The sequence below is a fragment of the Nerophis ophidion genome, linkage group LG02 (assembly GCF_033978795.1).
Source record: "Nerophis ophidion isolate RoL-2023_Sa linkage group LG02, RoL_Noph_v1.0, whole genome shotgun sequence".
In the NCBI taxonomy this organism is placed as follows: Eukaryota; Metazoa; Chordata; class Actinopteri; order Syngnathiformes; family Syngnathidae; genus Nerophis; species Nerophis ophidion.
This window is the reverse complement of record NC_084612.1, coordinates 17,649,616-17,666,805: the sequence shown is the minus strand read 5'-3', so window position 1 is coordinate 17,666,805 and position 17,190 is coordinate 17,649,616. Positions and strand designations below refer to the sequence as shown.

Below are 17,190 nucleotides of genomic sequence, written 5' to 3'. Positions count from 1 at the left end.
CTGCGGCGCGAGCGCGATGTCACGTTATCGATGTGAAATTGCATTTTTAGACAATGTGATTTGTCTGAGCGACCAGGAAAACCCAAGAGTAGAAAATAGATTAGAACGTACAAATTAAAAAATAAAAACTTGAGACTTCTGGCAGGCCGGATTTTGGGGACCGCTGCTCTAGCTAAACGTCATCTATATATTCAAAGACAAATATTTATTGGAACACTGACAAAGTTAGCAGTTAAAATAAAGGACGAGCAAGCATCCCAGTCAATAAGCTAAAGACTTTATAAACAAGTTGTGGCAATGTTCCCTACATTCTCAGTCTCAGCAGCTGATGAAGGGACTCTAGTTGCACGTTGAAAATGAAAGTGCAACATCAAATAATGTTCTCCTCCAACAGCATTGCGCTATGAAACGCACACCGAAAAACTACGGAAGTAGAAGTGATTGAAATGAAGTGAAACGAAGTGATTGGCTCCATTTACTCAGAGGGAATATTTTCAAAGCAAAGTCTGTGTAGTCGCTGCCATGTTTCCTCGAGCCTAATGGCTCTAGTGTGCATGCACCGGTGCTGCGGCGTGTCTATTTCCAGGAAGTAAGCAGTGTGGCCTAATATACATGAATAAATGAAGTTTTTTCGGTAATTAAACATTTCAACGGTATTACGAACCGTCTGGAGTTTTATCGCGGTTTATTATTATACCGTTTACCGATGCATCCCTAGTCAAGTACCAAGTTAATTGACTGAGGTGTTGAGCTGTAAAATTGGCTAAAAAAGCCTGCTAGAATGTTAACGTCAGCATGCTAACAGTTGCCAAGTTTTAAGAGTATGAAGCCTTCGGCTGCAAAATTGTCTAAAAAATAATGAAGTGAAGTGAATTATATTTATATAGCGCTTTTCTCTAGTGACTCAAAGCGCTTTACATAGTGAAACCCAATATCTAAGTTACATTTAAACCAGTGTGGGTGGTACTGGGAACAGGTGGGTAAAGTGTCTTGCCCAAGGACACAACGGCAGTGACTAGGATGGCGGAAGCGGGAATCGAACCTGCAACCCTCAAGTTGCTGGCACGGCCGCTCTACCAACCGATCAATGCCGCCCCACTTAATTAATTAATGATAATGTTAACACCACTTGGAGCTGTACCTGTTTAATTTAAGAGAAAATGAGGTATATGCTTTGTTATTGATAACTTGCATCCATCCATTTTCAACTGCTTGTCCCTTTTGGAGTCGCAGGGGATGCTGGAACCTATCTCAGCTGCATTTGGGCGGAAGGAGGGGTAACTTATAATGTATAACAACACAATAATTATGTTTAGCACTGATTTACATATATTGTATTGATATCTTTAAAAGGTGCCATATGTAATAATTGAATATCAAGTAATCATTAAATGGCCCGGATATGTCAAAAGGCAATGATAAACTGTTCATTTTAAATACCTTTATAACTGATATGATCGGGTATGATCATTTCAAAATTATATTTAGAGCCCGAAAATCACAGTTTCATATAATTTCTCTTTACATCATGTCTGAAAAGGAGTAGGAAGAAGCAAAGCTTATTTAATCCGACCCCTTTCCCACTTCAGAGCGTTTACAAATACTCAAATAAAATAGCTCATGTACTCTTTTTGTAACACAATTACATTAGTGAATGATTAATACAGCAGTTATTGCAATATATAATTAAGTCCGCCAGGATAAACATACTGAGATGAAAAATATCCCGTTTTCAATAGGGTTGAAAGTATTTCTCATAATTCTTCTTCCTTGTACTTTGTAAGCACTATACATTTGAACAACCTCTTAAACTGGATCATATCAGTACATTGTTTAACTTCTTCCCTTTCCATTGTTTCATTCCACATACTGATATGCTAAAGGTCTGAAATGTTATACGTGCATACAAATGTTTTAAGTTAGTTTTTCCTCTAAGGTTATTTTTCTCCTCTTTAGTTTAGAAGAATTGTTGTACATTCATGGGTAGCAGCTTATAGTTTGCTTTGTACATCCTTTTCGCGGTTGATTTTACCAAATCGTTGAATTTCAATATTTTTTAATCAATTAAGTGTTTTTATGTTCTCTATATCCAACATTATGTATCAGTCTAACTAATCTTTTTTTGTAACAGTTTGTGAATGAAGTGCACATTTGTATTTATTTCTCCATATTTCTGCATAATAACTCAGATATGGTAACACTAACGAGCAGTAGAAAATATGGAGTGATTTGTGGCCCAAAACATATTTTGCTTTTTTCGATATTTTAGTATTTTTTCTTGCCACCTTATGTTGCATATTTTTTATATGTGCGTACATGGAAGAGAATGCAGTGCGTCAGGTTGGATGCAACATGGAGTTATGCTGAATGAAATGTGGCCGTACTTTTACTGTTGGCCTTGGTTTGCCATCAAAGTAAGCCTATGCGATATCCATCCATCTATTTTCTAACGCTTGTCCCTTTTGGGGTTGCAGGGCCAACACAGACAGACAACATTCACACACTAGGGCCGATTTTGTGTTGCCAATCAACCTATCCCCAGGCGTATGTTTTTGGCGGTGGGAGGAAGCCGTAGTACCCAAAGGGAACCCACGCAGTCACGGGGAGAACATGAAATCTCCGCACAGAAAGATCCCGAGCCCAGGATTGAATATATTTTGAGGGTCTGTGCGGTCAAACGAGACATTTTAGCACGGTTATGACAAAAATCTGTCCCGACTCCCGACTAAAATATTGCTGCGTAACCTTACAAATACAATTGGCTCATCAACATCAGTAAAATGTGGCATAATTACCTAGTAAACCATCTTGCAGGAAGAATAAACAAGAGAAACCTACAACGTAGGACCCGTAGGAATCTTGACTGTGATTGCTGTACCAATTCTGTTCACATTACTACATATGGCACCTTTAATGTACAATATGTATCGCAGTGGGCCCCGCATCCTTAAATGCTTATGTATGAGGCCCTCGCAGGAAAAAAGTTTGGATACACCTGAACTTAAAAGTTGACATGTGCGTTTGGGTGCCGGTCTGAGACAAATTTGATTTGCGAAAATAACGCTGATTGGCCAAAACGCATTGGACAAAGTTACAGTCAGAAAATCTTGGAGGTACTTATTAATGGCAGAGAGGAGCAAAATGTGATGACAACCATGGAACAGGAACTGCTGTACATACGCCTCTGTCCCGGCTGCTCAGTACAACAATACAATAAAACGGTTTATAGTTTTTTGTACACGTACACGTGCATGGCAGTTAAGTGTGACTTCAAACATAAAATCAAGGAGACAATTTGATTTTGGAACATATTACAATTTCCACTATTGCCGAGTGATCCTATTTTGGGGTATACCGATTGATCAATATATCAATTTGTATCCCTAAGTTTCGAGTTTATCGATCTGTGCTCGGCGATATGGACTTCTGGAACATATGTATTGATCCAACATTGATTCAAAAGGCAATAAATACATTTTATAGATACCAGAAAAAAGAAAACAGAAGATTTAGGGACGGAAGACTTTATATGAAGTTTAGCACTTTTAATTGGACAGGAAGATAAATGTTATTCAAGTCTATCTGCCCGTCTTTGGCGTCATCAAAACAAAATTGGTAGATAGTTAGGGTGGTCGAGAAAAGTCATAACGAATACAAACGCCACAAGACAGTGTCATAAATTACGACACACAAACTTTCAGCTACAGTACGATTGCAAAAAACACAACACTTTCAACTTTGTTCATTGCACCCTCGGCCATTTGGTCCATGTGTCGCTGAAACTTGTCTGCTGTCACTTCTGTTAATGTCTTTGTAATGTTTCATGTAGGGCTGGGCGATATATCGATATACGAGATATATCGCGGGTTTGTCTCGATATAGAAAATGACTAAATCAGGATATTCGAGTATACGTTCTCACGCAGTTGTTTTTAACTGCGGGCATTAAACTGCATGTGTATCTCCCTCTTTCTTGTCTCTCCTTTTAACAGAGACTTAAAAAAAGTGCACCTTCTTACATACGTCACGTGTGCAACGTCACACGCCCTCCCCGAGCAGAGAGGTAGCAGCATGGGTAATGTTAGCTGTGATGCTAGCGAAGCAGTGCGAGTGGTAATACGAGAGAAAGAAGGTGTGAATCTGGTAACGAAGGAATAATTAATTCCCAAGAAAAACAGCGGGGGTCCACCGTCTGGCGGTAGTTCGGCTTCAAGTGGGAAGACGTCGAATAGACAACTTTAATTTGCCAAGTGTGGGGCACAAGCGTTACTACCAAAAGTAGCATTACTGCTAATATGTAGCATCATTTGAAAAGTCACCCGCTAATAACTGTTTAATCAATTGACTTAGTTGTGATTTCCTTCTCTGCAAGAAAGTTTAAAATGAGCATAGATTAATGCGGTATGAACAAAAATATTTTAATGTAGACACATAGAATCATCATACTGCTGTGATTATATGCATCAAGTGTTAATTCAAGGCTAAGGCAAAATATAGAGATATATATCGTGTATCGCGATATGGCCTAAACATAGAGATATTAAAAAAAGGCCATATTGCCCAGCCCTAGTTCCATGCTTATTCAAATGAGAGTAGTGGCAGGTCAAAGCTCTACTAATTCAGTCTGAAAAGATTTGGTTGCACTTAATTTTTCAAGTAAATCTACTGCTAATTCAACCTCAAAAGGTGCATTATATTTTCTATATTAACATTGTATTATTTCTGTAATTGAAAAAAAGCAAAAGCAGAATGTAAATCTACAAATAAAATGTTGGTTACTGTACTTTGATTGAAAAGTTCGCAAATGTTAAAAATGTGAGCAGAAAAGGTTTCCTTTTGTTATTTCAACCTAAAGTGTTGGTTGCACTTTACTCAAATATGATTAAATGCAAAGGCCAATTATTGTTGTTTAGGTTCGTGTTTGTATCCATAATTTATTTATACACAATTCCCTGAGAAGAAATAAGAGGAATATAGGAAACTTTACTTGCAATTGCCGGTATCCACTATTTATTTCACTGTCACACTGGTTGTTTTTTTTTGCTAAAAAAATACTGAATCGCTTCGGATCGTATCGTTAAAAAATAATAATGTTTTCCCTGAATCGTACCGGCAACCACAAATTCAGAATTTAATAGTTACACCCCTAGTTAAAAAAAGAGCCATGTGTGCAGACAAAACCTCACTATTACAACTGCAATATGAAATTTGTGTATGCAGAAGTTTTGGATGTTTTTAGCAGACAGACCTCGTCCTTCAGGGGAGACATCCATCCCGTGTTTGACCTTCATGTGCCTGCTGAGGTTGCCCTTCAGGTTGAACTTGCTAGTGCAGTAGGGGCACTTGAAAGGCTTACTGCCAGCGTGCAGATGCATGTGGCCCAGCAGGTTGTACATTCTGTTGAAAGATTTGCCACACACCTGGAAACAACAGCGGACATGATTATCTACTGTATGTCTACTGAAGTGACGTCTGACCTTTCGCACTCGCCTTGCATTTGAAGGGCTTGACGGGCAGGTGGACGATCATGTGGGTCTTTAGTGTCTGTTTCTGGATGAAGCTCTTGAAGCAGACGTGACACTGGAAGGGCCGCACGCTGTTGTGGATGAGCATGTGTCTCTTGAGGTTGGCAGACAGTGTGAACTCGCGCGAACATACTTCACACTTGTGGCCTTTTGTGCCCTGCAAGATGCAAACAACCCCAAAAACTCAACTTTTAACATGCAGGGTTTAAATTACAAGGAACACTACCTGGATATAACCAGCAGAGGTGCTGTCTGAAGAAGCTAAAAACACCTGCAATTGGTAGGAGCTTGCAAATAAAGTCAGATCTTCAGCTATCATTTTTAAAAGGGGTACTGTACCTTTTGGGGGAGTTTTGCATATCATTCACAATCCTTATGTAAGACATTTTTATGCATTTTAACTCGTGAAATATGGCACATACAAGGCGGCTAACAAAGCAGCAAATAGGGGTACACTATTCTGTCCATGAAGTAGTCTTAAAAAACATCCATAAACTGCCAACAATACTCCATTTACATGTCGTGACCTGAATATTAACCAATTATTTTCAATATTCTTATTATAAGAGCTAATACAAATGAACTATTTTTAGTGGCATCGTGATCACACAGAGCCAATTAGCTTATGATGCTATATTGACATACTGGACCAGTGATTTGTTGCATCGCCTCCGAGCTGGTGAAAGTTAATTCTGGATTATAAATCACACCTCTCACCTGGATAGTAGAACGTGGTTGCCATAAACCGAGAAGTTAGTTAACTTTGATATCCAACTTATGGCAAGAAAGACAGTAAAAAAACACTAGTTTGCGGCCACCTTTTTTTTGTTTTTATCTAGGGTGGATTGTGATTAATTCTTCATCTAAACGGGAAGATATGAACATTCCATGAGCCAGCATCCCAGTGAGAGCAGATATTTTACAGTAAGTGTTTATTATGTTCATGATTTGTATTTCTTGTTTAGTACTTAGCATTACTGCTACATTATACTTTGTGTTTCACTGCTGCATCTGTTTACAACACTGCTTCTAAAACTTGAAGCTCATCCTCCTTACATTGAGGCTCGAAAATATAAGGTTCTGGATCATCATTAGTCCTAAAGTAGTCTCTGATGCCTCTCATTAGGTCTGCCATGATTAGAAGTGTTGTTGTTAAGAGAAAAGCGAACGTTGTGATGCGTCTGTAAAATAAAATACAGCCCGTATGCTTAAATATTACATGTTATCATGAATGTGGCTGTTACAGGATGCTGTATATATTTACAGCATGTATAAAAAAACGTTGATGGAAAATGTTTTAAGTAATGTATAAGCGTAATTGAGCGGCTCTGATTGTTAGCCAAGTTTTGCTAGCGTTTATTTAGGAGTTAGAATGTGTTCTTGTCTTACATAATTATGAATGATAGATAAAATTCCCCCCCCCCCCAAAAAGTACAGTTGTCCTTTAAAGTTAAAGAACCTTTTGAAAGTGTACCGTCAATTGAAGTTTTAGCCTTCCCAAAAAACCCAAACCATCATTTTGTTTGACGCTGCCAAATCCTGTGAGACTTCAGCAAATGGAAAGCGACCAAGATTTTGAAGGCAAAATGAGCCTGAAAACATCGTCCTGCATGATGTGTAAAAATACACCTGCAAAGTGGGAACTAAAGATTGAATTCCATGTAAAGTCATCCCTTGCTACATCACGCTTCGAATGTCATGGCTTCACTACATTGCAGAAGTCTTTTTTCTAAGCATATTGCAGATAGATACTTCATTCATTCCGGAGAAAAAAAATCACATTTCCAGCAGCTTTACAAGGGTAGCAGGGTTTCGGAAAAAGGTACTAAAAAGGGCTGTTTATATGGCCTAAATTAAGTGTTAAATTAATTATATTTATGAATTACAGTTAAAAATGTAACAATAAACAGTATTAAGGATAACCGCAGTAAACCTACCGATGGTTAGTATTATCGTTTTAAATTCAAATATCGTAAAACTGTTTGATAACTGCACTTTAATAAACTCACAGACTAACTGGCACCACCTCGACAGCTTATATGCCAACATGAAAACAAGAGACAACATAGACCGATCTAAACTTGTAGAAACACATTACTTTCTGAGCAACTCAAATATTTAATTGTGCACATTAAATATACAAGTTGTGTTCTCTTAGTACAGAGTGATCGTTCTATACTCAGGAATACGAGACAGGTGTTTTTACAGTGCGTTCAAGGTCCTCTGAACAGAGTACAATTCCACAACGCCTGCCAGAAATACTAATAGATTTTATTTGTTAGGCACTTTTCATTTATAAACATTTTAAAGTACTACTGTACAAACAAATATTTAAAACAATAAAAGGGTATCCATTAAAACAGATAAAATACTAAAAAACACGCAAAATAGTATTTTCAACAATTTGTCTATGTATTTAGTTATTTTAAAATATATAGCTTCGTCAAAAGATTTCAGTGTGTGTGCAAGTATTTTTTGAGCACATTCAACAACACTGCAATACTGATGACGATAATGGTAATTTTTATCATGATAATCTTGATATGAAATTTTCATATCGTCACATTCCTGATTACATTGTCTGATATTATCATCGTGTAGGGGTCAACAAATAATATTTATGCATGACTTCTGTTTTGGGTTAAGGGCGATCTCTACTAAACACAATACAGCGCTATCTATTTTTGCCACAACAATCTCAACTTCACAACTTTTTAGCAAGACAACTTTTTGATATAATTCATTTTAAACCTCTGCCTCATCTATACCACATCTCCACATTGGTGAGCCTTTGAATTGAGCGATATCTAACAAGACAGCTGGACTTAGCATTGGACATTCAGCGCGGTAACTCAGGCTAACAGACTGCTATCAGCTATTAACTGCTGCCCCGGCCAAAGTGGTGATGAACTCTTTTGATGCACTTTAACTTTAACCTCGATAACACAGCTTTGGCTTGATCAATGTAGAATGTCAGCGCAGTCACACAATACTGACATGGAATGCTAACATCATAGCTAACTATCGTATCTGTGAGTGTAATGTTGACCAAGTTTTTGCAGAACAACACGTCGGTGGTTTCACTCATGAAAGGCCAGTTTTAACTTAGGGAAATTATCCAGGATGTGACTAAGTATTTCAACGACATGGCCGGGTGATGGTCATAGCAATGCCACTTGAAGGATCCTCCGGGCTACTGATAAGTACTGTACTATAATCTAATCGTAAAACTATTGTTAAAGTAGCTATATGGATGTTTGAGGGCTTTAATATTGTTAAAAACTGTATGTGTTAACAGTTTTTTTAATTCTCTATGCAAATATTTTATCTATTATAAAAAAATCCTACTTTGCAGCAACGTGTTGTCTCGTTCGTGTCCGGTCCCAAATAACCCCGAAAAACGAAGGACAAATAACCCCAAAAAACTAAGGACGACTCCAAATCCCAAGTAAAACATTTGAAAAGTCAATGTTCCACTCCAGTCCTGCAGGTGGCAGTAAAGCTCTGAGATAGTTACCTTGTGTGTGAGCGAGTGCTGACGTAGATGGTGCAGTTGCACAAACTCCAATCCGCACTGTGAGCAGGTGTAAGGTCTGGGGCTCTGATGCTTCAGCAGGTGGTTTTGGAGCTGACTGCGGTATGCAAAGGACTTGTTGCACTCAGTGCACTGGAAGGTGTGAGGGCCCTGGTGGCTGACCTGATGACGCTTGAGGTGGGCGTACGTGGGGAACTCCAGGCCGCACTGCGAGCACACGTGGCAGCGGCCACGCTCGTGCTTGACCTCGTGCGCCCGTAGCTCGCTGGGGTAGGCGAAGCCGCGGCGGCAGAAGCGGCAGCTGTAGGGCTTGACGTCGGTGTGCTGCAGCATGTGGCGTTTCAGGTGGCTGGTCTGCGTGAAGCCCTTCTTACACACGGTGCACTTGTGTGGCCGGGTGCCCTGGTGGGTGAGCAGGTGGGTCTGGAGGTGGCTGGGCTGCTTGAATAACTTGCCGCAGTGGGGGCACGCGTGCGGTTTGATTCCGTTGTGGCCCAGAATATGCGTGACCAGGTTGTACTTTGACGTGTACGACTTGTCGCACATCCGGCACTTCCAGCGCTTAAGACCATCCCCCACGTCCACGCAGTAGGACTCGTCAATCTGGATGTTGATGTCGAGTCTGTCCACCCTGCGGCCGCCGTGTCTTCTCGGGGGCTGCGGCTGCTGAGGCTGCTGCTGCTGCCCAACCCCGCTCCCATCCGTCCACATCATGTTCTGGTTACTGTCTTCGTACTCAGTTCCCATGGGGATTTCCCCCGAATCGTAGCTGCCAACTTCGCTGGTTTGGAAGTAGCTGCTGATGGCTTCATCTTGTTGGCTCGGCTTCATCATATTGTTCCCCTGGTGATCAACTTCCGCCTCATCCTCTCGGACACTTCGACCATGACCCCCGAGGGGGCGCTGGCCCTGCAGTCCCCTGTGCTCCCCTCCTCTGTGGGGCACCTGAGTAGGAGGCGGGTGGACGTGCGTGTTAGCTTGCTGCTGGTTGGAGGCCTCACGCTCACATTCTGCACAGTTCTTGTTGGTCCCTCGTAGGGTGGCCGGGTCCACTTGAATTAAACCCCCTCTGGGAGCCATATTGTTGAGCATATGAACACAGGAGCTCATACCAGAGTTCACCACTTCCCCTTTGATGTGACACATGGTCCCATCAACTGCTTGAGGCCCGTGACGCTCAGGCAACACCATCTTCACATCGGGATGTGGAGGAGGCCCCTGCTGCCACCTCCTCTGGCTGCAGCTGGGTTGCATCTGTCCCTCTTCAGTTAAGTTTTCTCCGAGGTAATCTCCGTTGGCGCCTATGAGCTGGTCCGCGTACTCGTAGTCCACTCCGTCTACTGGCGGTGCGGGAGACTCTTTTGATTCGCCGGTGTAAAAGCCGTTGGGTGCGATAGTAGCGCCGAAGACTTCATTCTGGGAAATGAGACCTAGCACGGCGGCCTGGGCCAAGGACAGCACGACGACTGGATCTGTTTGTGTGCCTGTGTCCACCAGCCTGGCCATTACCTTGGGCTCACATCTACCCAGGCGCCGGCTCGCCTCCTCCTGCAGACACAAAAGACAAAGAGGCATGTACTTCAGTAAATGTAGAGCAAGATTAGTACAAATCTAACATTTTGTAAAAATGTTGATCAATCAAGCAGAATCATCAAAAAAAAAAACTGTACAGGAGCTAAGAAACAACCAGTCAAGCACTCAGCCAGACTCTCATAATGTAACAATTTTCCACACCAACAAAGCAAGAAGAAGGCACTCAAAAGCAGTTAGGCTCCACTTTTCAAAATGTGCTAGCTTGATGCTAATGTATATTGGATTTTGGATATTGTGGGCAGTATAGCTCGGTTGGTAGAGTGGCTGTGCCCGCAACTTGAGGGTTGCAGGTTCGATCCCCGCTTCCGCCATCCTAGTCACTGCCGTTGTGTCCTTGGGCAAGACACTTTACCCACCTGCTCCCAGTGTCACCCACACTGGTTTAAATGTAACTTAGCTATTGGGTTTCACTATGTAAAGCGCTATATAAATATAATTAACTTCACTTCACTTTACCATAGACATGCTAATGATTAGCATTACCAATTCTACGTGGCGATTTCAACACCTCCAAATTTGGTCGTTATAACTTTAACTAAGATGCACGTTACAATCAAACAGCTAGTGTGTAACATGTACAATACTTACAGTTCAAACACTTTATGGCTCAACCAAAGAAAAAACTGTCACATCCACATGACTACTTCCTGGCCAAGGCAACACACTGTAGACTACTGCCATCTAATATTTAATTGGAACTGCCAGCAAAATCTCTTGTATTATACAGTAAAGTACTTGCAAATGAGACACACAAGTGAAATAATTTAAGACAACAAATGGCCAGAAAAGATCAGCCTTTAATTAACATTTATTCACACAGTTGGACCCACTAAATTACTGAAAATTGGAAATTGATACTGGTACTCAACATTAACATCTCCCAGGAATTGATACTGTATTGATTAAAATGTAATCAGTTGTTTTTACACTGATATTAATGAAAAAAATTTTTGTTTACCAATTTTTTTCTCTGAAATATATTCATGGTCTTTCGGCACCTTCATTAACAGCTTCCTGTTAGGCGATAGTACCGGCTACTAAGGTTTATGTAGATGACTTATTCTGTAATCTTTATGTAACATGTGACCCAGTGACAGAGTGTTATTAAAACACAATAACAGACTGGAAGAAGGAATGGAGAGAAAAAGAAATGATGGAGGAAGTAGACAGAAAAAAAAGGAATGGTAAGGCTTCACGGTGGAAGAGGGGTTAGTGCGTCTGCCTCACAATACGAAGGTCCTGCAGTCCTGGGTTCAATTCCAAGATCGGGATCTTTCTGTGTGGAGTTTGCATGTCCTCCCCGTGAATGCGTGGGTTCCCTCCGGGTACTCCGGCTTCCTCCCACTTCCAAAGACATGCACCTGGGGATAGGTTGATTGGCAACACTGAATTGGCCCTAGTGTGTGAATGTGAGTGTGAATGTTGTCTGTCTATCTGTGTTGGCCGTGATGAGGTGGCAACTTGTCCAGGGTGTACCCCGCCTTCCGCCCGATTGTAGCTGAGATAGGCGCCAGCGCCCCCCGCGACCCCAAAAGGGAATAAGCGGTAGAAAATGGATGGGTGGATGGGTAAAGCGGAAGAGAGTTGAGAAGAAAGAAGGGGGAGGGGAATAGAAGAAGATGAATGTCAGGCTACAGGAGGAAGAAATATATGTGGAGACAGTGAGAATGAAAATGACAAAAAAACAGCTAGAGGAAGAAATGACTAAACAAACATCAACACTGTGTTAGCAACCATGTAAAAAATAGCCGCAGCAAACTAATAATTAGCACCATGGCCAGCAAACTCACCACACTCCTCCTGCTGTGAGGCTTCAGGTGCTTTAAGGACCTCATCCTTCAGAGCTGAGTGCCGAGTAAGACGAGGCTCGCTCTCCAATATATACGCTGGGAATGGAGGGAGGCGGGGCTATCAGTCTGATCCTATTGCAGCTCAAATAAATGTGTCTGGGGCATTATTTATTGTCCTAATGCCTTAAAAATAAATTGAATCCTTCTATCTGTGTATTCTCTTTCTATTGCTTCCTGAGGCATCCGAGCATCCATCATGCATCAGAGGAGAGAAAGAGAGTGCAGACTATAGCACGAATGAGAGAGCAAGAGATGCTTGGTGACTGAGTGACAGGTGGATGAGCGAATGAAGGATGAGAGAGAGAGAGAGAGAGACAGAGAGAGAGAAGCAGGGGGTGAATACTGGAGGAAAACATTGAGAGATAGTTGTGGGTGGGCTGAATAGAGAAGAAGTACATGATAAGGGCTAAAGATGAAGACATTATACTGGCATTACACATAAAATTGAGACAGCGCAAACTGTGGTCTAAGCAAGTTTATCCTGCCAGTGAGGTTTCAAAGGAAACCATCTCTAAGCCACACAGAAAAATACTGTACATACGACAAACAGCTCAATTTTTGTTTCAACTGACCACAGAACTTTTCTCCAGAAAGTCTTATCTTTGTCCATGTGATCAGCAGCAAACTTTAGACAAGCTTTAAGGTGTCGCTTCTGGAGCAAGGGCTTCCTTCTTACATGGTAGCCAAACAGCCCAATTTTTGTTTCATCTGACATCACATGGACAAAGATAAAGACCTTCTGGAGGAAAGTTCTGTGGTCAGATGAAACAAAAATAGAACTATTTGGACACAATACCCAGCAATGTTTGGAGGGAAAAAATGTGAGGCCTTTAATCCCAGGAACACCATACCTACAGTCTACCGTCAAGCATGGTGGTGGTAGTATTATGCTCTGGGCCTGTTTTGCTGCAAATGGTGCTTTACAGAGAGTAAACGGGACAATGGAAAAGGAGGATTACCTCCAATTTCTTCAGGACAACCTAAAATCATCAGCCTGGAGGTTGGGTCTTGGCCGCAGTTGGGTGTTCCAACAATGACTCCAAACACACGTCAAAAGTGGTAAAGGGATGGCTAAATCAGGCTAGAATTAAGGTTTTAGAATGGCCTTCCTAAAGTCCTGACTTTGGACAATGCAAGAAACAAGTACATGTCCGAAAACCAACAAATTTAGCTGAACTGCACCGGCCAAGACGGCTCAGAAGATCATTGGCAGCTCTCTCCCCTCTCTGATGGACATCTACACCTCCTGCTGCCTCAACAGAGTCAGTGCCATCATCAAGGACAGCACCCACCCTGGCTCTGACCTGTTCCACCTGCTGCCCTCTGGGAAGCGCTACAGGTGCATTAAAACTAAGACAAACAGGCTAAAGAACAGCTTCCTCCCCAGGGCCATAACCACCCTGAATGGACTGCCCCATAAGCCCTCATAACTGCCTTCTCTTCGGTGCAATAACCCAGTGGTCCCCAACCACCGGGCCGTGGCCCGATTGGTACCGGGCCGCAGAAGAATTTTGTATATATTTTTTTTTGTTATTTTTATTAAATCAACATAGAAAACACAATATACACTTACAAATAGTGCACCAATCACAAAAAACTCCCTTTTTCATGACAAAAACGTCCCTTTTTCATGTCAAAGAAGAAAAAAAAAAGAAAAAAAAAGCACACCCCCCCGGGCCGCGGGACAAATTATTAAGCGTTGACCGGTCCGCGGATACAAAAAGGTTGGGGACCACTGCAATAACCCATTCCACCAACCACCCTGTTTTTTTTCATGTAGATATTCATGTATATATTAATTTCGCCCACTGTATAGAGTGTACATTTGTACAGTGCGTATAGAGTCACATTTGTACAGTGTATAGGGTGTACAGTATAGAGTGTACACTGTTCTCTTCCACACCTTTGTTTGCACTTCTATATTTTTTATCTTTTTATACAATATATTTGTACGTTGTTTTCTTGCATGCACACATCGCATTGTATGGAATGGCCTCAATCTCGTTACCCTGCGTAATGACAATAAAGCTGATTCTGATTTTGTCAAGAGGAGTGGTCAAGACTTCAACCAGAAGCTTGTGGATGGCTACCAAAAGCACCTTATTGCAGTGAAACTTGCCAAGGGACATGTAATCAAATATTAACATTGCGGTATGCATACTTTTGACCCAGCAGATTTGGTCACATTTTCAGTAGACCCATAAAAAAATTCATAAAAGAACCAAACTTCATGAATTTTTTTGTGACCAACAAGTGTGTGCTCCAATCACTCTATCACAAAAAAATAAGAGTTGCAGAAATTATTTGAAACTCAAGACAGCCATTACATTATGTTTTTTACAAGTGTATGTAAAGTTTTGACCACGACTGTATAAGAAAAACATAATATATATCGTTCTTAACGCACTCTATTGTTACTAATCCTGCAACTCAAGATACATTTGGATATTTTCTTTGTTAAAAAAAGAAAATAAACATCCATCCATCCATTTTCTACCAACAATATGCAAATTAATGCACTCACTAAGTGGCTCAAGAAGATCTCAACATCCATCCATCCATTTTCTGCCGCTTATTCCCATAAATAATTGAAAAAAGACATCTCAGTAACATTTTGTTTGAAAAAATTACAAAAGTGGGCAGGAGCTTTAGACTGAATCTCAATCTGTTTTGGAGACTTGTTCACAGCTGGTCAACAAGAACATTTTGGAGTGGTTGAAGTGTGCATTTGATGAGTTTTGATTAATGTACTGCCTCAATTGTAACTTAGTATTAAAGTAGAACAACACTATTATGCCTGAGCCTCTGTTCGTCATGTCATGTTAGCTCGCTGGTGTTGGCCATCTTAGCATTCTACATTTTGTTAAGTAAAAAGTTAGTTCTTGTGTCAGTTAGTACATTTTAATGCACTAAATTAGTCTGTTTTATCTTATCATTGGATTTCTTCTATTTTCACACCTACATAAGAAGTTCCGGTTTCCATGTTTCATCTCTAATGTGACTGTTGGCCATACGTTGTGTGCCTTTTGTGCACTTGGGGGCGATTGTGGTCATTTCAGCTTGTTTAGCCTTATTGGAATGTAATTAGAAGATAATGCTACATAAAAAGAACTCGTAACTCTCAAGCTCCAGATCTAACAAATTACTACAATTTACCACTGCTATTTGGTGGTGTTGATATAGTTTTAATGTGTTGACACATGACACCTGTGGTGAACTGCTTTGACTATTCACGGGCAATACAACGCAGTGAGTTATTTTTAATTACTGATTTACATGCGGGGGGTGCTGGAGCGCATCTCAGAAGGGACAAGCGGTAAAAAATGGATGGATTTACATGTCAATGAAATTGTGTCAACACCACAATATATGGACGTTTAATTCTTACATCATTCAATGTAAAAAGCATGTACAACGATGTCGTGGATGATCTGAATGAATGAAATCAATGCTGTTTTAAAGTCATGTGATTTACCCCTATTAATCGCTGAATATATCATTCACTTGCCTCAGCGTAACATCGCCGAACACAGGAAATACTTAGATTCTCTGAATTTTATTGAAGAATTATGGTAATTTTGCCAAGTATTAATTCTCACATTAACATAGTAAACTTGTTGCTACTAAGGTCTGGTGTGACCACGGTAGATTAAAAGTCAATATAGGTTAGGTGTGTGTATCAAACGTTATTTAGCAGTTGTGAAATTGGTCAATATTTTAAAATATAGGATATAAAAACCTAACTTTTTAATAAGTGTCAAGATGTACTCAAAGAAGACACAAATGTGTAAAAAAACTCTGGTGGAGAAAAAACTCCAAACAGCCGAATTTTGACACTAAAACTTGTTTGTATACACAATGAAATCAATACAAGTAAAAATATGAGTAAATAATAATGCATGAATGTTTTAGGATTGTCCTTATACCAATATTTTGGTACCATTACCAGTACCAAAATGTATTTTGATACGTTTCAAACTAAAGTGGACCGCAAACAAATGTCATAACTGGCTTCATTTCAACAGAAAATCTTATGATACATTAAACATATATTTCTTATGACACTCAAAGAACAATTTTAGAAGATTAAAATAAAAACTAATTCATAAAAACACTGGGCTTTTCTTATTGCATTAATAAAATGGTTAAATATGTTTTATTACATATAGTGTGCCATAATCCAGGATTGGAAAGATAATAGAATAGAAAGCTTTATTGACATTGTAATAAATCATTCATGGTTTATGTTTGTTACTCTTGGTCTGTGCTTTAACAAAATAAAATCATTACTAAATACTAAAAACAATACGGCAAAAAGTACACAGCTAAGATATGTAGCATGTAAAAAATTGATAAAAGACAAAACACAACAGGTAGCAATTTAAAAAAAAAATTAAGTCATTTTACAAGCATAAAACAGCAACATGTATTGGACAAATTTCCTTTTTTACATGGGTTACATGCCTGAGAAGATGCATTAGTGTTTCTTGCCACTTGTTGAGTGGATGCAAAAACTGAGCAACACCACAATGACAGACCGAGGCTTTTACATGCAGCGGGTCATTGAAGTGCTAAATGGGGAATCAAATATGCATCAATTTCAAACTAATCAACATTGTCTTGCCAATAAAGTTTGTATTATTGTAAATGTCACATGGAGGTGCAGTAAACAACAGGATAGAGAGAAC

At 40.2% G+C, this 17,190-nt stretch overlaps 1 protein-coding gene across 2 annotated transcripts in view; it reads right to left on the bottom strand.

Moving 5' to 3' along the window:
* Positions 1–17,190, bottom strand: part of znf710b (zinc finger protein 710b) — a 33,508-nt gene that overhangs the window by 2,342 nt on the left and 13,976 nt on the right. The window contains exons 1-4 of one of the 2 annotated variants that reach the window (XM_061878395.1): positions 12,443–12,502; positions 9,042–10,607; positions 5,490–5,681; positions 5,248–5,419 (exon numbers count right to left, since the gene is read on the bottom strand). In XM_061878395.1, coding sequence (XP_061734379.1) covers positions 5,248–5,419; positions 5,490–5,681; positions 9,042–10,607; positions 12,443–12,487 — 1,975 coding nt within the window. In that variant the 5' untranslated portion in view covers positions 12,488–12,502. Of the gene's footprint in view, positions 1–5,247; positions 5,420–5,489; positions 5,682–9,041; positions 10,608–12,442; positions 12,503–17,190 lie in introns of those variants that run through there. The other variant, XM_061878389.1, reaches the window with a different exon arrangement.